The sequence below is a fragment of the Anas platyrhynchos genome, chromosome 2 (assembly GCF_047663525.1).
Source record: "Anas platyrhynchos isolate ZD024472 breed Pekin duck chromosome 2, IASCAAS_PekinDuck_T2T, whole genome shotgun sequence".
NCBI lineage: Eukaryota > Metazoa > Chordata > Aves > Anseriformes > Anatidae > Anas > Anas platyrhynchos.
Window position 1 is genome coordinate 86,599,559 of NC_092588.1, and position 24,822 is coordinate 86,624,380.

At 33.9% G+C, this 24,822-nt stretch overlaps 1 protein-coding gene across 8 annotated transcripts in view; it reads left to right on the forward strand.

Moving 5' to 3' along the window:
* Positions 1-24,822, forward strand: part of CDH18 (cadherin 18) — a 557,694-nt gene that overhangs the window by 352,473 nt on the left and 180,399 nt on the right. For all 8 annotated transcript variants that reach the window (XM_038175177.2, XM_038175183.2, XM_038175184.2 and 5 more), the window contains one exon: positions 7,694-8,174. In XM_038175177.2, coding sequence (XP_038031105.1) covers positions 7,947-8,174 — 228 coding nt within the window. In that variant the 5' untranslated portion in view covers positions 7,694-7,946. The remainder of the gene's footprint in view (positions 1-7,693; positions 8,175-24,822) is intronic.

Below are 24,822 nucleotides of genomic sequence, written 5' to 3' on the forward strand. Positions count from 1 at the left end.
GTTGCTCTCTGTATATAGTTGGAAACAAAATTTCTACAGTCTTTGATTGTGGCAGAGCACTGTTATCTTGAAGTTTCTGAGTGCCTGCTTATTATATATATAAAAGTGTTGTATGACAATTGAGGACAGGCTTTGAATCTCTTAATCATGTTTTAATGTCAAATTTCCACTAACTATTCATCATAGTTAATAATTGCCTGTCTATATGCAATACTGTTTGCAAGCTAAGTTCTGTTCCTGTTTTGTTTGCAAAGTTTGCATATATTCCTTTGTTCAGGAAAGATGATACATGTATGTTTCTCTACCCATTTTTACTCTTTCATAAAAAGCATTTGCTCAACAGGGTAACAAATCCATTGGTTTGTACTGTATAATGTTTTCCTGTGCCCAGTCATACAAAATGCCTTTTAATAACCTTTTTCAGTGTATTTTCAAAAATGAATGAATCTTTAAAATCATTCTACAGCTACCACTCACTGTAGCTATTAATTGTTAAAGGCAGCATAGAGATCAGCTCATCTTGTGCATCATCTAATCAAAATGTCAATTGGACACACTTTAAAAAATCCTGTTATGATAATAAAACTTGAATCCCATGCTGGCTCTAATGGATTTCTTGCGCTGTTATGGATTGTTGGGTGGTTTATAAGTAAAAATGAATTTTGATTGTGGCAGAGTAAAAATGAAAGGACTATACACTAAACCCTTTTGTGTTCATTTGTGTAGTGTTTCTTTTTCTTGTTTTCTTGTTAAAAGAGATACAGTTCCTCTTCAAAAAGCATTTTTGTGTGTATGTATCACATTGGGCCTTATGGAACCTAGAATCCTTTTTTGGGGCCGTGTGGAAGCCGTTTCCTTTGCCATATAATGGGACTGGATTAGTTGCCCAGTTATAATATGCCATAGTTTTACTCTTTATAATCAGTGCCTCAGTTGATGCTATCCATTCAGGAATTAACTGAAGCTTGTATTTGGTGTTTAGCTACACACAATATGAGAAGAGTGTACTTTGATCACAAGTATATATTGCTGTCTATAAAACTGGAACTAAAGCTGCTATTTTAATGCCTTGGTATAAGACAGTCTTGAATTATTATTATTATTTTAATAAAGTGTCATCCCAATTATTATTCAGGAATTTCTAATGCCATAAGCAACATTAAAACCTTTTTAATAGCTCTTTTGACTGTACATCTCCTAAGACTGTTTCTGCTTTCCATATTCTCGATTCATCCTCATGCTGTTGTTAGGTAGCACAAGTGGGGTTTTGTCCTCTGGGGAAGCCCATCTATGTATAACATGATTAATGCAGTTTAACAGAGGTGTTAGTAGGAAGTAGCTCTGCATGGAGTTGCTTGTGCTAGCTCAGCATTTTTGTTCTGTTTTAATTATTGTTTGGCTGTTAGGCTTTACTTCCAACTTTTTGCATAACAAAATCAGAATTCTAGTTCACATACTTCTTTCTGTAAGGAATGTGTGGTGATTTCTATGAATAACCACAAAAGCTTTTATTCATACCACGCCTATTCTGCTTTATGACCCAGATAGATAAAATTATGCCACCTGTTCTAGCCAGTGAGGTAACTTTATTAAGGCCTGTTAAGCTAACAGGGAGTATGGACTCTGAACTAATTTAAAACTGGGAGTGAAAGCCAAGGAAAAATGAAGACAATATTTAATTTAAAACTCAGTTTGAAACAGTGATGGCTAATAGTTAGGGCTGCAGCCAGAATTTTAAATCAATGTTTCGAATTTCTTTATTCCATCTTCACAAAACAGTCAGAACTTTAAAGGAAAGCTGGAAATGTCAGTGTGTTAACGCTGGATGAGAAGTTTTCTCTGGCCTTTATCATTTTCCTTTTCAGTCTCAATATGTAGTTAGTATGATAAAGTACATTTACAAAGGAAAAGATCAGACCAATCAGTTGTGCTAGAAATAAAGACGAGTCCATACTTGTACTGTATATGTCCTAGGTATGAACTGTCTAAAATCAAACATATGATGGAAATAAGAACAAAACCACAACCTGTTTCAGTTAGACCTCTGAAATCTAAATTATTTCAAATCTAAGATCGCATTTATTGAATATTAATAGTATATTGGTTCCCTTGATTTAGAAACTACTAAGATATTACAGAGTCAATAAATCAAGAAAGTTTAATAAGAAGAATCTAGTAATAAGACTAATGAAGTAGGTAGTAAAAGAAGGTAAAAGGAATATTGGGGACTATATTGGGGAATACCTACCTTGAATGGAGGAAGAACTGGAGAGAGAAATATAGATATTCTTAGATTTTAAAAGTTGCCTGGATTATGAGAATTTAGAAGAAATCTGTGATATAAACTGGAAATTTAATTGAGGCTTCTGACATTGTCTCTGGGGGTGTCTGAGCAAGCAGGAAGAACGGAGTCTGATACATAGGAATTGTTTGATGGGTGTCTGTCAGTCAGAATGCTATTTAAAAATTCATCACACATCACCATCTGGGATACTTTGATGAATTTAAAATATTTTAATGCTAACTCTGAAACAAAATAATACTACTGGTAACTTTAAAAAATCAAGAGTAAGAGTAATTTATTAATTCCTGGTATTAAGCAATTAATCAATTAATCCCAGGATACAGCTGTTGTTTTGTTATTGTTTTGTTTTACAGCTTTTAGTATGACTGTTCCTTTTCTTTTGAGGGGTAGGAGGTAAGGAGGGAGAAAAAACAAAAAAGGAGGGCATTTCTTTTCCTTTCCTTGGCTTTTATTTGGCCACTGATAGCAAGAGTGTTGTACTCATCTAAATAATTAATTTTGCCTAATGTGTTTCTCTGGTTTTAAATTGAACCTAAGAATCTCACAATTTATTGTGTGGTGTGATTACACCACATAACAACCTGCAATCATTAAGCTTATGGAGTTGTCCTTATATTGCTATATTATTTTATATTGTTACATTGCTTTATATTGCCTTTTTATTTTCTGAACAAAATGTCTCATCAATTGACTTGGTTTCTGAGGTGTGCAGGAGAATGTGGAAGTTAAAAAGCTTTTCTGGTACAAAAAGTAAAAGAGCATAGGGAAATAAATACTGAGTTTTGTCTCTTGACAGTCTTGGCATACCAATTCACTGATCCATATATTTGGTGTTGAATTTTATTTTGTGATTTGTATTTTCAGTTACTGTTTTCCTTAACTGACTTTCTGTTAAACTGTATAAACTGGATTTCTTACATTCCACAGGAATCATACTGCTTGTTTTCTTTTTTTTATATACAGTTTCAGGTCTGAGAGGAAAATCATCTCTGATAACTTCACATAGAAGCTTTCACAGCTGCAGCTGTTTCCACTTGAACTTTCCAATTTGCTTCTTTATCTTGATTTATTTTTCTAAGTGAAATTTTCAGTGGCTTTGTTTTATCTTACTCTTAAATTTCTTCTGTTACTTATCTTTTTATAATGTCTGATTGCTTGTCTTTCTTGGATCCTTTTTTTAATTTTCTCACTTTTTTTTTTTTTCTCCACACCTGTGGAAAACACACAATCCTGTTGTGGAAATCCCACAACAGGATTTCTGTTTCCTTACGTGAAAGAAAAAATACCTGTATTCCATGGTAGCTTTATTTTGCGTCTATTTCTATTTATTTTGCAAAAGGGATTTTATGTAAAATAATTTATTAAATGAAATAAAGTCAGTTATAGCTTAGCAGGTTTTGGCTTAGCACTTCTCAGTCATAGCTTAATCAAAACAATTCCCGTGTTTTGATTGTTAGAAGTGGTCTTTACCAAAAGACTGTGTAAGAGTGAAAAAGGTACAAGAAATTGCACCTTTGACACTGCACACCCATGAGCTGGTGCTGTTGGCTTAAAGAGATGAGGCTCTTCCCTGGTTCTTCATGAAACTGATACAATTTCAGGCTGATAAAGATTAGCTTTCAGAACCAATATATCTTTGCACATAAATTTAACAATTATTTGGGAATTCAATATCTCATGCAGTTATCTCACGGATAAAAAAGAACGTCTGTATGCTATCACAGTGAAAAAGTAGTTCAGCTTCCCATTTCTAAAAGAAGTGACAATGTAGAGCTACAATGTCTAAACATTTGTAGTTATTGAAATTGCTATTAAACTACTTTAAGAACATTTTTTTTTCCAGGTTTTATGCTCATATATATAACTGCAACATAAATACAACAAAGGGTCAAGATAACAATGTGTAATAAAGTTTTTAAATACTCTCCAAAACAGTTTGGACACTAGTTCTGTCATACCAGCATGTGCAGAAGGCATTGTTCAATACAGTGTTATTTCTGCAGTGCTGAAGAATGTAACATTGGCAATAGACTAAGCACAGGAAGTGCAGAAAGGAGGAAATATTTTCATGTCTGATTATTTATCCCTAAGTAATGATATTGAAGTTGGTCAGATTTTGATAACATTGGAATTTTCTGATTTGGTGGAAGTCTAGAGGGCGGAGTGTGGAACTGGAATTCAGAAAGCAAATGAGAAATGCAATTTATTGCAAGTTCTATAACTAATTGTAGCTCCATCGCAATTGGACTGAAAAGGGTTCCTGAGAGATTTAAAATAAAAGGTGTGCAGCTGCGTCGAATGCGCATCTGCAAAAATGAATCATTCATATGAATTCAAATCTGTGGTCAATTTGGTTAGAGGAGATGAGAGACACTGAGATTCAGGACAAGTCTCCGCTGTTAACGATGTCTCTCTTGTGGTGGTGCATTTTGCATTGCTGTGCTTATACTGGTTTCCTGGGAGTTCATTATAGAGGCTTGCTGCCTCGCTAAGCAGTAACTACTCTGCTGTAATGATTTCCAGCATTACTGGTAGGACTTTCCCACCTCATCTTATTTAATTATTTATTTTAATTTTAACTTTCTCTGACAGTCTCTTGAGATACACAACTCATTTTCATCAGGGCTCCCAGGAGACATCAATAACACAAGTCTACTCTGTAGCTGCCTGCATCATTATAACAAAACCCATAAAGCAGGACACTTCATTTGAAGCTGCAGGTGAGAGCACTGAGCAGTCAACATCTCAGTATATTAACGTAAGGCAACAATTAAAGGCATTTCAGAAAGTTCAGTCCTACTTCAGTTGCTCACAGTTCAGGTTTGTCTGTTCTTTGCTTTCCTGTCTCTTTGTTTACCATTCTAGGTCTTTCCATCTGTACTTACTCCCTGTAGACTTTTGTTGTCTTCATGGAAGAGATTCTTCTTCTATTATTTTTTTGTGGGGGCCAGGATTTAAAAAAAATGAATGTTTCCAGTAGACCTTTTGAAAACGTGTGCTTAGTAAGTAAGAATGAGGACCTTTATACTGAGCATTAATTTGGATTTGGTTTTAAAATAGATTATAAGAGCAAAAACACTTCAAAGTTCTTCACTAAATATCCTTCCTTTTTTAATTGTCAAGCTCATCATGTGGAAACTATTCTCCAGACTTCACAGTATTGTTGAACCCTGGATTTCTAAGCATGATTATAACAGGAAATAGACTCCATTGTCATCTCTCTATCTCTGTCTTAAATTTATTTAGAAAATAAGCATAATAATAAAAAAAAATAAAATAAAATGTGTTGGATTGTGTAACAGGTAATCTCTGAACTGAATTAAATTACATAGCGGTTCTGGCACAATGTAAATTCAATTTCTTCTACTTTATATTAATCCTAAGAAGAGCAGACACTTTTGAGATGAGGAAGCCCTTTGTATTTCTGTTATTTGTTGTAATTAATACATGAGCCAGGCTGTGTAAATAACATGGTTTACAGAATCCATCATGGTATTTTTGAATTTGCTCTGTGGATGACTTCTGAGAGAGGTGAGAAACAAAGTTCTGTATAGTAAATCTTGATTTGTGGATATCTAATGCTTTTGTTTATATTTACTCTTTTATAAGATATGAGTTTTCCAACACCACCATCCCCACAATTTTTATAAAGGAAAGTTCAGTAGTAATGATTTCAAATAAATTTTAAATGTGCCATTCTTAGGAATCTCAATTCACCTTATATCCAATTTTTTAACTTATTATGCACTGCTTATAGTCTTATGAACTGCTCCTAGACATTTCCCAAGATGGAAACATAGGGAAGAAAAATAATACTGGAATGGATAAAATTGCAGCCTTACCATTTTGTAAGGTACTGCTTATTTTTAATGCACCTCTGAAATATAATAATGACTTATCTATTTAAGTAGCTTATCTGTAAATAGAGGAATTTTTAGGAGGCAATTGTATGCCTCAAGGCAAAACTGTTTCTAGCGGTTTCAAAATGGTTTCTAGCAAGAATAAGGAAAGAACGCAGAAGAGCAAGGAAACCAAGGAAGAAGATATGGTTAGAAACAAATATGGCTCAGAATGTCTGGTTTCTCTCCCTGGTATGACTTCATAGAACATTTAGCTCTGAAAAATTCCTATTGCTTCACATTTGTACTTAAAGAAGGTAATAATGCATTGGGTCATATGAATCTGTACAGAGATTGGATGTGAGACTTCTAAGAGATCAGTGGTTTTGTAGAGTTTGAGGGGAGATTCCTTTGATATAGAAATAGAAAGCAGGGTAAAACGTAATGCTAAAAAAAATCCATTCTTCAGTGGAAAATACCATACAGAGTTTCTTTTTAAATTCCTCCCTGGACACAGGAGACTGGTGGTATTCCTTTACTTCAGCATAACACACTGTCCTAAACCGGATAACAGCAGTAGAAAGTATGTCCTTAATGGGTATTTCTGATGTACAACACACTCTTGAAATACTCTTCTGTTATTCTGATGAGAAACTTTCTTGCTTCTTCGTGTTTCTGTTCATGAATTTATTGTGTTTATGTTCACTAATTTGTAATGTCTTTATGGTACCTAAACAAAATCAATGTTAGAAGGCAATTCTATTTTTTTTTATATTTATTTGTATGTTTAGAGTCTCCTAATTGATCGATACTTGATATATTTATATATGTGATCAAAACATTTGTTCAGGATAACTCTGAGGTTAAAAAAATACTTTGTGCTATGTCAACTTCCATGTACATTTTCATGTGTTACTGTTGTAGCATAAAAAGGCCATATTTTCCTTTTGAAGTTGAAAAAATATTGTCACTGGGAACGTAGATGTTTTTATAAATCTAAAAATCAGTATCTGAATTTTCTGTCTATATAGAATAACTTTGAGAAATTCTAGTATGATATTTGTTGGAGTTTAAGTAAAGAACAGGGGGGTGAAAATGCACATTTTGTCCCTGCTAGTATGCTCTCATACTGACTCAGAATCCTCAGAGCCCATTTTGGACACTTTTCTTTGAAAGCCGTCATAGCCTTGGTATTTTTCACCATGCTGGATCTCTGTGCAGTATAAGTAAGATCAAGAACTCATCTAAAATGAACTAGCAATTGCTATATGTCTAATGACACCCTGGCAGTGATTTCATTTTATTGCCAAACCAGATCAATGATTTGCAGTTAAGAGCCGATAGAACCATCATGGATCATCCAATTTTTACTATTTTAATAAAAACAATCAGAAAACATTTTTACAGAAAGGGATGAAAAGAAATTTTAGTTACAATGGGAGTCTTTGAGAGACTGGCTAGTACAGCTGTGAATATATTCTAAGGTCAAAAAGCTGAAAATTGCTGGTTTTAGTGATGAGTAAGTGGCTTTCTTTTCTTTCCCTATTAGATAGAAAATGGTCGGCTGTGGAGCTCTATTGTGAAGACCTCAGAAGAAATACCAATTTTTCCAGTCAGCTTTTCATAATGTAAATATAGTTTGAGCTTACCCCAACGGGCAGCTAAATCATGAACAAGCAGAAAAACCCATTTTGGACTGTATTTCTGAACGAGGCTTCACCTTCCATCTCGGGAACTTATTAAAGGATTACAGCTGAAAAAGACAAGAGAAAGAAAACTTTGACCAGGAACCTTATCCTACAATGAGAATTACAAGTACATCTTGTATCTGCCCAGTCCTGTTTTGTCTCTGTTTTGTGCAGAGGTGTTATGGAGCTGCTCACCATGGCTCCATCAAGGTGACTAGAAATCAAACCAAACACATAGAAGGTGAAACGGAAGTGCATCATCGTCCCAAGCGTGGATGGGTATGGAATCAGTTCTTTGTTTTAGAAGAACACATGGGACCAGATCCTCAGTATGTAGGAAAGGTAAGGTTATTGCCTTTTTGTTTTTATTTTTCCATTCCCTGAAATACTGAAATGTGGCACAGATAGAGGAAAACCAAGTATCTCCTTATACGTCACCTCCTTTTTAAGGTTAACATCACTCAGATTGCTTTATATATGCACAGTGAGCTTGCCTGTTCCCTATGTATACCTTCTCTGTTTACTATAAGCAGAAATATTAATAAAAGGAAACAGGATGAAGTTGTTAAAGTATAACAGCATTTCTTCTGAGTTCAACTGAACATGGAGTGAACGCAGCTGGTGCTCATATCAGATTCTGTAGAACCTCAAATACATAATGCTTAAGTATGTAAGCCCCAAAGGCTTTTCCAGGCTACTTTAGAGTAAGATTCAGTTTTACTTCAGGAAATATAATAAATACAGTCTAGGTTCAACAATGTATTCATTCCACATAAAGGGCAGGGTGGAAAAGTGCTATTCCAAAAGGAGATTTCTCTGTGCCTTTCCTATAATGAGAGGCAGGAGGTATATACTACTTGTTACAATTCATCAGGAGTCTGTAGGACCAACAAGCCCTGCATTTATATGTTGAATTACATAGTGAGTAAGCGAGTGTCGGGTGTAAGATTCATCCTGATGCAGTTGTAGGCTGGCCAACTGAATTCTAGTTTATAATGTGTAATGTTATCTACATAATTTGTGTTTTAAATTTGCATTAAAGTAACAGAAAGTGTACATATAGGTTTACTGCAAGACCTACAACAGATGAAGCTTTTCTCCCCCTGCATGCCGTCTTTCAGCATAAAATTTCTTATTATCATCAATGAAATTGGATAAAGAGGTTGAATAAGAGGGGTGAAGAAATATAATTAATAGGGATAAGGCATGGAAAAGGAATTTATTCATTTTGCCTTCAGTTTGCATGCAAGTTGGGAATCTTGAAAATCATTTTTTAGAATATGCAAAATATCCAAGGAAACTAGTAGCTCCTGAAATCACAGATGCCTGGTAGCAAGGGCTTTCAAATATGAACAATATCATTTGAACTAAAAATAGCAACTGGAGGATTTTTGTTTAAGATACTGTTAACATAAAGAAAAAAAAAAACACACACAACTATTTTGTTAGGCCAATCTTAGTAAAATACCAAGTACTTGGCGTGCTGAAAATTGATAGGATTTGTACAGAAAATTTAGGCTGGGGAGGGACCTTTATAAATCGAGATAATGGTTTGCACTGATAGACGAGCTTTTAAAATAGGTGAGGTGATGAGGGCATATTATTCTAGACTTATATTAGACTGATTAATATTTTCATGTATGATTTTGGAATAAAAGAAATATTCTATAAACCTGTTACTGATACAGAGCTATGTAGGAGAATCAAAACATTATCTGGAAAGAGATAGATGCCATGAAGAAGACTGTTAAATGGAGATACAGAGTAAACCTTGGGACCACGATGTGATAAGGCTCATACAGAATAATATCATGAATTTTTCTTATGCACTATTGATTTGTCAGGTGTAACTGACAGAGGAAGAGGAAGATCTGGTCATCAGATCAATTATAGGCTTTGCTGTCATACCTTAAAAAAGGCAAATATGATTCTAAGCAGCTTTCAAAGTAAATCATGCTTATCTTTATGAAAGCAGTTGCAATCATGATTGCATTTAAGACTAGAGACCTGGATACAGTGTGCAAAATGATGGCCTCTTCAAATTTATGTTCCCATGAGAATGTTACACATTTTCTTTCATCCTCAGACCTCTATATTAATGCTACATTTATGGAGATCAATGAATAGGATTTCTTTTGATCCTTTGTGGTCAGAATGTGACTACGTGCTTTGTCAGAGGATACTTCTTCCTCTGTACTTACCAATATTCCCCCCCGTTTCCTGTAAAAATTCCCTGTGGGGTTCATAATTTTCTACTCTGAGCACTTCACAACACTTGTAAGTTCATCTTTCCAGAAGCTTTGTAGGTCTTAGAAGAGGACTCTGTTTTACATTTGGTAAATGATGTTGTGATGGTTCTGATTTATAGCACAGTTCTATCATTTTGCTCATGCATTTATTTTTAATTCAGAAAAAAGGAGTGACTGGGTGAGACTGACATAATATTAGTAATTAACAAAATTTCAGTAGTCGTCATTGTGCATGAGTTGCTTTTCATTTTGAAAAATCCGTGTTTTATTGATGTTACATTTAATTATACACACCTCACAAGGCCTCATTTGACCTGACTAATTTGTCAAGAGGTTTTCATGCAAATCCCCTCAGATTATGAAAGAAGGGGATGTGAGCATTGCCCTTTAATTCCAGGCTTCTGTTCAGCAGCAGCACCCTATCAATTCTGTCAATTATTAATTTTGTAGGCTACTCTGCTTCACTGGTGAGAGTTTTGCCATTTGATATCTGTCTTTTCACATTTTTCACACCCAATTTGGGAGTAACATCACAGAAAGCAGAGTCATTATGTACAATGCTGTTATAATGATTACAGTCATTGTCATGGAAATGCACGCCGAGGACAAGAATAGGATAGGCCTGCAATGAAAATGGTAGGGTTTCTCATTCTTATCATGAAATGACTGTCAGAAGGATGGATTAATTTACTTCCATCATCTGTTACAGAGCAAGAGTTAGGACAACAAGTCATCATTATATTTTAATATCTAACATATCTCTGTTCTTCAGTCATTAACTTCTTCTGTTAAAAATGTCCATTTGGAGACTGAAAATCTGTGTAAAATTAATATGTATTAGTAATTTATAGGAACATGGCAAAGCACAGACCTTGGAAAAATGAGGTTGTGGTAAAAATAAGAAACAAACCTTTTGTAGTTAGAGTATTTTCTGGGGTACTGGGATTATTTAACTTGTTCTCTGTTGTTGAACTTGGAGTCAGTCTTCAGTGTTTCATGGTATGTTTCCCTGAAAAAAGAACTCCAGAAACAGGTTGGTATTGAAAAGAGTATTTTTATAGAACTTAAGACCGTAGTGACTTCTTTTTCAAAAATTATGAATTATCTGAGGAGGTGTTCTTGAAAACTTCCTGAATATCATTGTAGTGTCTAACTGTATTCAGACAAATACTCATCTCTGTGTGTGTGTGTGTGCGCACACTGGAGAAACTGATGAAAGTTGATTAAGCAGGGTGAAACACCCTGGTCTCAAGCAAGCAGTTGAATCCTCAGAACTGAGCTTTCAGCCACAAGAGAAAATGTGTCTTTTGCATCTCCCAGAGGAAAACTATGCTAATGAAAACATAACTAAGTACTGAAAGAAGTAGGGCTAGTAATTGCACCATGAGGTGATGTGCAGTCAGGTACTGCCCTTCTGTTCTCTGCAGCAGCTCAGGGAAATGAAGACTCTCCTGAGGAAACCTAGAATAGTTTGTACTGTAGTGCTGCAAGCTTCAACATTTCTCATTTGCCATGGCTGGTACAGGTTACATTTCCCTTCCATTTTCCTGCATGTTTCCAGGTTAGACAATACATATGTCAGGATTTGGAAAGCAAAAAGCAAAAAAATAAAATAAAATAAAATAATAAAATTTAGGAGACAGGAGAGTATGTTTCATTCCATAACATTCTTTTTCATTTTTAGTCTCATTGTCTCCAGAATTGTAAGTCTAGTCCCTGTGATATTTCTTAAAAGTGAATTGCACTGGAAGCAGGTCATAACTACACATTCACTATGTTTTTGACTTTGGGGAGAGAAGTAAATGTGCAGTGGAAAAAGGAAGATCAATATTGGTTTGAGTCTGAGTGAGTCATGCTATTAGAGGGAATAGCAAAGGAATATAATGAACAAGATTGACTCGTGATTTCTCCATGGACCCTTTGGATCTCTGTAATATCAAATATATACCTCTTAATCCACTTCAAATGTCCCCTGTAGGGCAAGTAAGAATGGCTTTTCAGGTATTCAGTTGTGTATAGTTTTTCAATAATTGTTCTTCCCAGATTTGGTGGGCAGATGTAGTGACTTGTTACTCAGTTCTTAGATTTCTACCAGTACTACAAAAACACTTTCAGATTTGTGTTGATGGGGGATTTAAGGAATTAAGAAACAGCTGAAAATGAGTGTGAATATACGAAAGGGAAGAGGAATATAACAGCCGTTAAAAAGTCATGAAATCAATGTACTAAGTGTTAGATAAGGAAAGAAATCTCGGGTACTGCATTTTCAAGTTAATGGCTTGTTAATTTGTTATTTTACTCTTGAAAACAGAAATATAGCATAACAAACTTGTAATTCAAAATTCCTTTTCAACATAGTATGATGATGTGTCATTGCAAGAAATTACTTCTAAAACAGGAGATTGAATCTAATCTTCTCTGATCATATCAAGACAATTTCACATCTCAGTTTTAATGACAGGAAGAGAAAAATATATACTTCAGTATAACTGCTAAAGAAGAAACAAAAATTGAATTTTATAATTAAAATGCCTTTACATAGTGTAAGAGGTTTACATAAAATAAAGCATATGAGATGTTTCAGCACTTTAAACATTAGCAAACCATTCCAAAATTATTCTAATAAAAGTGTTTTTCTTTTAAGTTTAAGAAAATGAAAAGTAAATAGTATAGTCTAAATATAGTATATACTTATATATAATAGTATAGTCTAAAGATTTTTCACTTGTTTTGTTAGCCATCTTCATGCCTTTGTAAAATGAGAGGGATAAGCAGCATCTAGAATAACGTGCATCTCATTTTCTACTGTTTAAGTTGCTAGTTCCACTAATAAACATAACAATGCAGATTTTTCTATTTTTGTTGTTGTTGTTTTTATGGACTTGGTAGCTTCTTAAAATTTTTACACTAGAATTTACCTATGTAATAAAGCAAGTATAATGAAAAGGAGTGGAGTTTAGGCTCAGCAAACTTTGAAATCACATATTTCGTGTGTTTTGTATGAAAGAGATTTTATTCGTGCTATTTTTTTATTTTTCTAGAGGTCTTAGAAATGGGGAAGATCAGCATTGAATTAATATAGTTAATGTTTGAGCAAAATTTTAATTTTTTTAAAATTAAATTTAAGGCTAAGAGATGTCTATGTCTTCTTCCAAAAGACCTCTCAACTCATCTGTGAAAGACTGAGATTATACATATCTGCACTGGAAAAGTAGAGTTATGTATTTTTGATAGTATTTTTAATTGACATATATATATATATATGTAGGTATATATAAATATATATATATAATATATACCTACATATTTATATATATATATATATATACCTACATATATATATATAGATATGTATATGTTTCCTGTTACAGTTTCTCCATTGTGTGTAGGTCACTAACCTCAGATTTTACAATACTTTGCATCCATTTTTATCATTATGGCTTTCTGCTCTCTGATTAATCAGGTCCTTGTTCTTGTTGCAGTTACTATTGCTAAATAACATCTTGATTTGGTGCCATTTAAGTTGATGGGAAGCTGATACTAGTTATATAGGACAATGTCAATTTCTTTCTTCTCATCTCTGTCTCCCACTTGCTCAGGGAGCAGGCTTAACAAGAAACAGAGGATATGTCCCCTCTCCATTTTACTGCTATCATCTAATCTGAGGTCAGTATTACACAACATTATATGGTCCTATATCATGTTAGCCACCTCATTTTCTATTTTTTGTAAAAAGATTACTCAAGCTTTGCTACCCCAAAGCTTTTTAAACAAAAATGGACATGTGTACTTTCTTGAATTCTGATGACAGACGGCACCCTGTATTGCTTCCATGCTGACAGTAACCCTACCTTTATTCACCAAATATTATTTGCTTTGTTTTTGAGAGGACATTACTCAAATTCTACCTGTCATAGAATGCTGTGGACATTTACTTTCACTTTGTTAGTTTTACATTGGAATCTCCAAACATTCAAGGGTTATCTGGGGGAAAATCAGATTCAAGAGAAAAGAGTGCTTTCATCAGCGTGATCGATATGACTTTCTTCCAGGGAGTTCAGCCATATCTGTGGTTTCCTGAAGCATAGTGCTTGCATTGCAGTCCTGTGACAGAAAATGGCTATATGCAGCCTGACAAGGGCATTTTGACTTGACACACACACACACACACACACACACACACACACACACACACACACCCCAAAAAAAGGCATGAACACACTGAAGTTCATTCTCAGACCAAAGACATGAGATAAAGTGTTTACTTTGTTTAACTTCATTTAAGTTGATGTGGAATTGCACCTAGAAGAAACTTGGTCTTTTATGTCAAAACAGGAACACTGGATCTAGTATGTCAAAGTTTTGGCATACATATATGTCTTCATGCACTCATATAGGTCCAAAGGACCTTTACATACACATAAAGGTCCTCATGGACCACTCTTTAGATGACTAAATCCTGCATTAGTGTTTTTTGTTGGTTTTTTTTTTTTTTAAAGTACTGTTTTTGAATAAGGAGTTCTGACAGATTTCTTTATTTCTCCATTTCTATTTGCCTAAAACAGATGGCTAGAGTTATTTGATATGTAGAGTCAATCCACTTTTCTTCATAACTGTAGAGACTAAAGATTGCTGCAGTCTAAGAAAAGTTAGTTCGTAGTACAAATTCAATATCTAATGTTTTTATGCTTTGTTTTCTATACAATTAGATTCTTTTGCCAAATTTCTGATGAGCTTTTGAATTCAATAAAATGGTGATAGTTTTTGAGTTGTAGATTGACACAATGGTATATCAGTAGATTGACACAATGGTATGTCAGTAGAAGTTTTTTGATGAACTGAAATTCCATTCTGAAAGTGGAAATGTAGTTAGCTCAATCCATGTAGAGGTGTGACATTAACTTCCTTCTGAAAATTCTAAATGAATTAGCATTCACATTACTCCCAAGCAAGTCTTTTGGGGTCTTTTGGGGTCTTTTTGGATCTTTTTCTTCATTATATATATATATATATATATATATATATGAATAATGAATATATATATAAATATGAATAATGAATATGAATAATGAAGTAAATATATATATATATTTATATATATATATATTAAATATATATATATATATATTTACTTCATTAAAGGAATAGGTTTTCTGGGAAGCAAAAACTCAGGAAATAATTGAAGGTGTTTCATTCCAGGACAACTCTTCTTGGAGTATAAGTTAAGAGTGCGCTAGGGTTCTCATCACTTTCTAAAGGGGCAGAGGCATTATTAGAGAATTGCCCAAGTTAGAGAGGAAAAGAGCAAGGGTAGAACAGGATATTGAGTTAGTGGTAAAAACCGTTCAATAGTTTTTAGCTTATCAAAATTAATATTTGTTATTTTGTGTGATAGTTTAAATTATTTAACTTGTGAGTTGAAAATAAGTGGTTATGTTTTCTTGGATAAATTAAAGAATTTAGCAGTAGTTTTTTGCAGGGAAAACCAGACTTGTTCCTGGTTAAGCGGTTTAAATTTTTGATTCATTTAATGGTATAGCTTTTAAAACTAGGGTAGAAGCTGGACATTACTGGGGTTGCCTGTTGTTTTTTAGGGTGGGTATTTCTATATATGTTAGAAAATTTCTTTTCTACATTTTTGTGTAACTAAGATGGTTTTTTTTTTTAACTGAAAGGTCAGTGAAGACAATAAGAAAACCAATGTCACAGGCAAAATTAAAATCATCTACTTTAGTGGTAGTGAGGAGTATGATGTTTAGATTTTAAATGTCTATAGTTTTATATTAATTAAATCACTGGAAAGGTTCAAGAGGAGGATTGAGAGAATCTGAAAGATTGGAATGGTCATTTTACACAGACCTGAAAAATCAGTATCTCCAGTAATACTGGTTTGTGATACAAAGTCTCAACTATGCTAATTTCTTTATTGACATTCTATAACAGTCGAAGCAGTTCCAGAGATTGCCATGTGCTTTCTTTAAATTAGATACTTGAAGTGTCATAAAACTAAGAAATACCCGCAATCTGGACAATCTTAATATTGTGGAACACATGAACTTTGTGCATGTCAAAAAATCATGGAAGTATATAGGTTATGAATGGTATGAGTTTAATTTCACCTTTTAAAACAATTAGTCCATTGCAGCTGCTGTATATATGAGTGATTTTTGACAAACACCTTTTAGTTTTAAAATGAGGTAATAATGTTGTATGCAGTCAAAGGAAGATGAGTTCCTTCAGGGGCTGGAAGGTGAAGTGACTGAGTTTGCATCTGAAGTGAATACTAGAGAGGTGTTTAAAGTTGTGCTTCTGTACAAAATTTAGGTTAATTTTCACTATGGACTATGTAAAATGTACTAGTATTTGTTTGTATTAAAAAATAAATGTAAAATGTCTGAAAGCTGAATGGACCATAAGCGCACAAAATCGTAGTAGGTATGTAGTGTGGTCACTTAGTGAATTTAAGAACTTAAGTGAAAGCTTTCCCTGCTATCATTTGGTTTCATTTGTACATTTTCCAGTGTTTATTTATGTGCTGAGTTCCCCTTGCTCAGACCATTTACAGCGAGGGTAGATGCTAAAGATAAATATTTTTTCTCCTTTAGCTATTTTTTTTTTCACATTTGTTTTGGGTAATTATGATCCCTGTGACCACTAACCTTCTGTCATATTTCACTGGTATCACCCAGTACTGCAAAAGCCTTGGGCAGCCTATTCCAATACCTAACAACCTTTTCAGTTTTTAGTTGTTAGTTCAGTTCTTCCTAACATCCAGCCTAAAACTCCCCTGGCGCAACTTTAGCCCATTCCCCCTTGTCCTGTCACCAGGCATGTGGGAGATCAGACCAACCCCCACCTCATTACAGCCTCCTTTAAGGTACCTGTGGAGTGCGATAAGGTCGCCCCTGAGCTTCCTCTTCTACAGACTGAACAATCCCAGCTCCCTCAGCTGCTCCTTGTAAGTATTATACCAAAAGTAAGCATTATACCAAAATTATGTAAAATCTCAAATACATAGTTTCAATATTAAAAAACAAACAAACAAAAAGTGTTAATTGCATCCATGAGATATGGCAATGAGGAAATAAAGACGATTTCACATTCTTTTATATTCATCTTGATTTTGGTAACTTCATTTTTAAGGGTATTTACCAGCTAATCTTAAATCAATAGGCGATGAAGCTGATGGTATACTGGTAAACTCAAATATGAAAAAACAACTCAGTTACTTCTCAAGTACCTTCTCAACCTTATTTTAGAGAGGTGTTTATTCAGTTTCTTTAACTTTTCTCACAGATGCCTTGTCTTGTTGAAGATGCTGCTGCATGACTTTCCTAATTTATCAGCTTATTCAAGACGTATTCATAAAATGAAATGTTAGCTGGACATTTACTTTTGTCAGTGCCAGAAATGCTTCTGTGTAATGATTGGAACTCTAGATTAAGTAATCCTATTTATTTTGTGTAAAACTACAAATAATAAAAAAAAATGTAGGAAGGCAATCAGTGAAAGAAATAGAAAGAACATCATGAAAGTTCTGTATTTTTTCACTTTTTATTTAAAAGTAAGAAGCCATTCAGAAGCCATACAGAATGTTATTTATCAGGAAGATATCCTACTTTTTCCCACACTGAAGATGGCTGTAGAAGAACAGGGATTTCAGGTCCACGGATTTATTGATAGTTCCTCTCAAAATGGCTGGGTTTAAAAAAAAAAAAAAAAAGTGTGTCTGAGCCTTTAGTGTTCTTGAACTCATAGTGGAGATTAAAAAGGTTTATTTGTGTCATGTATTGCATATGACTAAAGGCAATGGTTGATTTAGAATGTATTCCATTCACAACAGTTACTTCTTCAATTTATGAGATACTTTGCCCACATCTTCTTTCAGCTGATGTATCAAAATTATGTAAAATGCTTAACTTTTTTTTTTTTTTTTTTGGTCTAGACCACATACATATTTTTTAAAGGAAATGCAAATTTGTCAGACAATAAGAAGTAAAGGAGGATATCTAAGGTTTGAGCTTCCCTTTTTTTTCTAATCATATAACATTCACAGTCTGTGAAACTGAAATCACAGTCATGAATTTCCAAATGAAATATCTCTGTAAACATTTCTTTTTTTAAAATACATAGGGTATTTTATAATTATAGTGGAAATTGCCAGTCTGTAAACATTAAAGTACTTTCCCTTTTTTTTTTTTTTTTTTCTTCCAAAGATTAGCTCTTGGTGGTTCTTGACAAGCAATTACTTTTAATTTTAGTAGTTCTTCCCACAAGCTTATCATCTGTGACTTTTTTTTTTTTTTTTAATAACAGTAAAAAGAACATAAACATCTTTGTCTGGAAAGAAAGTGATGAGGTAATATTCAGATTATGTTCAACTACTTAGAGCCAGAAACCTGAGCAGAGATAAATTGGAGCTAGAACGGTATGCCTTTAAAGTTGTCTTTGTATTCCTATGATCTTGGGTTCATTTGCTGAAGACTCGATTCCCTCCAGAATTTAGATAAGATTTTTTAAAAGTCAGCTCTTCAAGATGGCAAATAGAATGGATACAAAAATGTCTCTCTGGTGAAAGGTATTTTTAATGGACTTGGGGAGTAACTTGACCAGATGAGCTTGTTGTAAGACTGCCACTTGAGTAGTAATGTGCTGCCCAATATGGTGTACATTTGTATCAAATCTTTCTTTTTCCTCTTACATCAGTTTGAAATTTTCCCTTGGGTTACAAACAAACAGAAGTCCCAGTCATCTGAATTTACACTTGTGATTTACTTGTTTTTATGTGTAATTAATATGTGCCATGGGGTATTGGTATGCCCTTGTCTGTTCTGTTTTCAGATATGTGTAAGCCTGAACTGTTGTCAAAGTGTATTTGTTTGGTTGGTTTTATTATCATGCAGTGAATTAGCATACGTGATACTTAAGGTATCGCTATAAATAATGCAGCTTTTCAATGTCCCATATAGGAAACATACTACTGAAGTTCTACTGAAGATACTTTTTTCATATTAGTCCAAAGACCTACTTGAGCCATTCTTGTGATAATGTGTTGGTAATCAGCCAACACTATCCACAAACAAGACTCTTGTTTTACTCCAGTTATTAAATGAGAAAGCCTATTTAATACATAATTTCTGTATATGCTTAAAAAACGAATAGAAATGCTTAGAGTTAAGCATCAACAGGTAGTCTTTTGGTCTACTTATGTGCTTTTTTTTTTTTCTTTAATGTGTTTATATTGCTACTTTTATCATTTAATATTAAAAGACATCGCTTTTTATCAATGACAACTAATGTAATCATAAAATTCAGTAGTATTCTAAAGGGGTATAATTTTAGACCTGGTAAAATGTCACAGAAGCAATGTTTGCACACCCTTGTTGAAAGCTTTGAGTCAAATCACAGCAATCTAACCATGTCAGCAAATGAAAAATCATCTCTGTGGACAATTCAGATGTGATGTTAAAACTCCAAGAACGTTCTTACTATGCTGCTGACAAGAATATCAAAGTTCTAATTATGTGTTTTGGCTTCTAGTGGCAGGAGAAATGCAGCAGTAATGGAGGACTTCACTTCTTTCCTGGAAAACAAGATAAATTTTACATTGAGGCTTAACTCCAGTATCAGAAGGCTTTAGCCATAAGAAAGACTGCCTCATAAATGAGCTAGTTGTGAAATCTCCATCAGAGATTTCTAGGCTAGACTAAAAAAAATGCACAGCACCTGCCAGAAAAATGTAAAGGGCTAAAGGAAGTTGGAATAAAGAAATGGCATGGTAGGAAAGGCAAATACAGGCAGTCTTTTAAAAAGTGTGGTTGTTTCCAAAGGAGAGAAACATAAAGGATTAAAAAAAACTTCATTAATTGTAAATCACAGAACTCAAAGAAAGTCTGAGGAAAAGCTTGCAGTTAAAACAAAACAAACAAAACCCACATTTGTCTTTAGAAATATCAGGATAAGAAAGCTTGCCAGAGGCTGTGGTGCCAAAAGACAGCTGGGGTATAAAAGGTGTAAAGAGAGCAAAGTCAGGCTCTTGCAAATACAAAATAAAACAAAAAAAGCTAAGAGACTTCTTAAAAAATCTATTTACCATGGGGAAGCTTGGGGAGTACAACACAGTCAGTTTATGAAGAATGTATCAAAGGAAGAGTATCAAACTGAGGCACCAGTGCAAAAGGCTATGGAACAAATCAACAAATGAACAGTAATTCATCATGTGTGCCTGATGAACCTAAGAAATACCAAAACCAATAATCTTAGTATATAAATTAACATCTAAAGCTATTTCAATATCTGAGAAAAACAAGAAAACAAAAACAAACAAAACAAAACAAAAAACTTGTGGGGAAACCACATATGTGGGGAAAAACATATAAATATGCCATTTAACATTAAAAACTCTTTTGGGGAAAAAAAAAAAAAGGAGTTATTAGTCAGGTGAAAAATTTCATTAATTATACAAAGCTACTGAGAAGAGAAAATTGGAAAGACCAGTTGTAGAGAACTGCAGCAGAAGGATCTTCTAAGACTGATTGAAATTCATTACAGATAAATTTAGAATAGGACACGGGAGCAGCAACAATTTAACTGAGTTGACAGTAACTACTAAGTAACAACATTGTAATATTATATTAGTTCTAAGAAAAATCTCCATCAGGTCAATGCTTAGAAACAGTCCAATGAGCAAAATGAATATCAGGAATTACTAGGAAGGGAAAAAAATAGCATCAGCAAATATCTTTATAAATGCACAGTATACCTGCAGCTAAAACACAAAGTGTACTTCTCATTTTTCTTCTTCTTTCCCCCTGTCTTACAAAAACACACATTTTTGAGTACTACAAGACGTATCAAATATATAGAACATTTTCTATATAAGGAGTACTATGAAAACTTTTGAACTGTCAAACTGTCACCTATTAAGGCAACTCCTGATTTTCACATTTTCAATTAACAACTTCATTCATATTCTGGGATTATTTACAGCTCTTCTCTTTCTGAATACAGGATGATATTTTATTTTTATTTTATTTTATTGGAAGAGATTGTTTCACTTTTTTTTGGAAACAGGTGAATAAAGGAGAGCTCTTCTGACTGAAAAGAGATGAAATAAAGTGGGTTTGATAGTGGCCTAGACAGTTATTAACAGTGTGAGGAATGTGAATCAGGAATGCTTTTTCGCTATCCTTTGTTTCCCTCTTACAAGCAGTAGAGTCATCAAAAAAAAAAAAAAAAAAAAAGGCACATGACAGACCACAAATAAAGAGAACAGTGATGTAGTTCTTTATGTGTGAAATTGGTAAAACTGCTTAGTATAGGATTCTTTGATGCTTAATGCTTAATCTTATGAATGAAATAGTGAAATTGTATTAATGTTCCTAATTAGTCTCTCAATAATGAATTGAGGTAAAAGCAGGTAAAAAGCACATAGAGATTAAGTGGAAGCCACAATTTGACAGAAAATCCATTCATTCAAAAAGTCAGAGCTGCATGTCCATAAATATAGATAGCTGAGCTTTAGATCAAATAAACATTGACAAAAATCACTTATGCCCATCACAAGCATTTGTCGTCTTATTAAATATTATTTCAAGCTTGATTGTGTCAGAGGCTATTACTGAAGAACTTGGCATTTCCAGTCCATCCTCCCTTCTTAGATAACTATTCCTCTACATGTCTGTAATAGCATGAGCAAATCCTGTTTTCCATTTTATATGGAGGATGTAGTTTCTCAATTTTTCTTTATTGTCTGAAATCATTGAGACATGTTTCTTTCTGAGCACAAGGAATCTGTTCATTATGGATAGTTTTCATACTTAAAGGAAACTGACAATTTACAGTGACTCAGTATGTTTGTTTTTATTTAAAACTGTAATCATAAGGATTACATAAAATCGAGGTGTGAATTCCAGGTAAAAACTGAAACAACATATGTAGTAGTATCAACTATTTACAGCATTAACTATGGTTTGTGTTAAAACAAAACAACAAAAAAAAGTATATCTATTTTGCATCTTGCAAGTGACTAGTGGATACTCAGTGGCTCCAATTTATTGCACTGCTCAGGAATTTAAATCATAGAGGTTTTGTCAAAGTCATCGTCCTCAAAATCTAAGACTTGCTTCATATCTGGCAGCTGGAAGGTTCAAGAACATCAACAAACACACTTCTGTTCTTTCTTACAAATTTGCAGATTAACTCTAAAATCAGTCTATTCCTTTCCTTTGCTTGTTTGTTTGTTTTCAATTTATTCCCTTTTAGTTTTGACTTCAGAGGGTAGATATTTGGTACTTTTGGAAATTTGTATCCCACTGAGAAGCCTCTGTGTAAGAACCCCAATTCCTACAGCGAGACAGAATTCCCTTCCTCCTCCATACCTTAATTAAAAGATGTGAAAATTCTGTAACCGTTCTCATTTGTAGCCACTTTCTTCCTAATCCTGCTATAAACCTTCACCTTGGGGAACGCTGTCTTTCACCTGGCATGTATCATTTTTGCCATGTGTGTGTATACATAGCGGAAAGCAACAGTTTTCATTAGAGGGAGCCTTCTGTGTCCCTCGAAGTACAGTGTCTTCTCTGACTTCACCATGGATGTTGATACTACAGTGGTTCATAGTAGCAGAAAGAATTAATATCTCCTAACTAGGCAGCACATATGGATATACCTGACTTCAAGTCAGAAAGTTAGAGCAATGTTCCTGGTTCTTAGAGATATATTAGTTAGTAATAATACACAATACACAACAACTGTTCTATGGCTACTTTTTCATTTGATCTACTTGGGTATAGCTAGGAAGAGACCTGATCTTACAATGCATTATATACAGTGTCCCAGAAACTGGGACCTATGAGTTCCTGGGGTAATATAAATAGTAATACTTATTTCTGAAGCTTCTATTTCAGCAGAACTTAAGTAGTCCACAAGGCTTATACTGACCACTCACACAGTAAACAGTCATTCAGATGTCTCAGAAGTGTTCTAGTCTATATGATAATAGCATTTATTTGTTTTTATTTTATTTTGTATGGGAGTATGATGATTATTATTATATATATATATATATATATATTATTATTATTTTTATTTTATTTCTGACAGCCTTTTGTAGCAGATAATAATGAAAAAATCCCTAGGTGGAAGTGTGATATAGAAGTGTCAAAACGCACAGCTACCCTAGAGAGAATGTACAAGTTTTCTGTCTGTCTCAATTGACACTTTTGTAGCTTAAGGTTTCTTCAGAATTGCTAGAACTATTTCTGATCTCTAAAATCAATATTCTTTCAGGAAAAAAAAAAAAAAGAAAAAAAAAAAGAATTTAAAACTCAGTGCTTTCCAGTAATTGTTCTCATCAATATAATGCCTTAAGTATATCTGTAGGTGCAATAATGGTTTATTAAACTGAAAACATGTTAAATGACAATACTTTTTCTCCAAGAAAAAATTACCTGCGATGTTTAAGTCTCTGGAAAACCAAGTAAATGCAGAAAAGGAATCTTCTCAGTGTGTCAGTTTACAGAAGGGAGAGCATCAGTGTTCCAATTTGTCAGCCATTCTGTTTTTCCTTGTAGTCTTTATATGAAATGCTCCTCCTTTCTCATGGTCTTCCCTTCTGCTGGGTTGTTTCCAGTCAGTGAGTTGTTACTGTTTTTTTCCAATACTTGCATCTCTGCCCCATCAGCAGTGACAATGAAGAAGTGGAGGCAAACTGTTTAAGTGCGTTGAGATTTTGTAGAAATTCTTTCTCCTCTTAATTATTATTCATCTGGATTCCCTTCACTTGTTGAAATTTTACTATAGGATTGCTGTTCCTAATTTCCAGAAATTCATGACTATATTTTTTATTTATTATCTGGATTGTGTTGTGGTGCCTGTGATTCTGAAAGATCATCTTGCTCTAGGACCTTTGGTAGTTAAAAATAATCTAATCTTCATATTACCTTAGTTCCATGTGACGGCTGGCATATATGACAAGATTTATTAATGTGTGCACAGAATGGTGTATGCACGTAGGCACAAGGTGAACAAAAGCTGTTCGATGCACCTTTCTTCAAACTTTGCATGCTCTGAAAGAGTATAGTAAATAAGAGAGAAAGTTAACAGGAAGATCTGGTATGTTTCAAAACTACATATAACACAAGCATATTACAGCTACATGAACTGCTTATATGAAGCAAGATTGAAGAAAAATCTGAATGATTTAAGTTTTTATTGCCTATGGTACTGGATCCTAAGACTCTTGAGATATATAGTTAATTGACTTTCATGCTTCTGAAACTTAGTTTTATGAAGAGTGCAACTGAAGCATGGGGAAGTAAACTGAGCTCTCAAGTTGATGAAGCCTATTCTTCCTACCCCATGATTTATTAAGGAAAAAAAAAAAAAAAACAAAAAAAAACCACCTTACTCCTTAATTTTGATTTAGAGGAATTACATCTTTCCAGAATGCTTGGTCTGTGTAAAACACAACCCCCGTGCATACATGTGCCTTGGCAGTCAGTGTTCCTGGCTCTTGGCACCACAACACACAAATGCTTTTTAAGTCAAACAGAAACACTTGTTACCAGTATCTACTTGAAAAGGGCTGAAGGCATAATCCATGACCACAATACAAAGGAATTAACAAGCAGTGTTAACACCAAACACCAAAATGTGCATCACTCCACTGAAGCCCATAATTAACAGGTAGTCATGCTGTGTAAAAGAGGGCTCTGTCCCTCCCATTTCCTTTTCTTCTT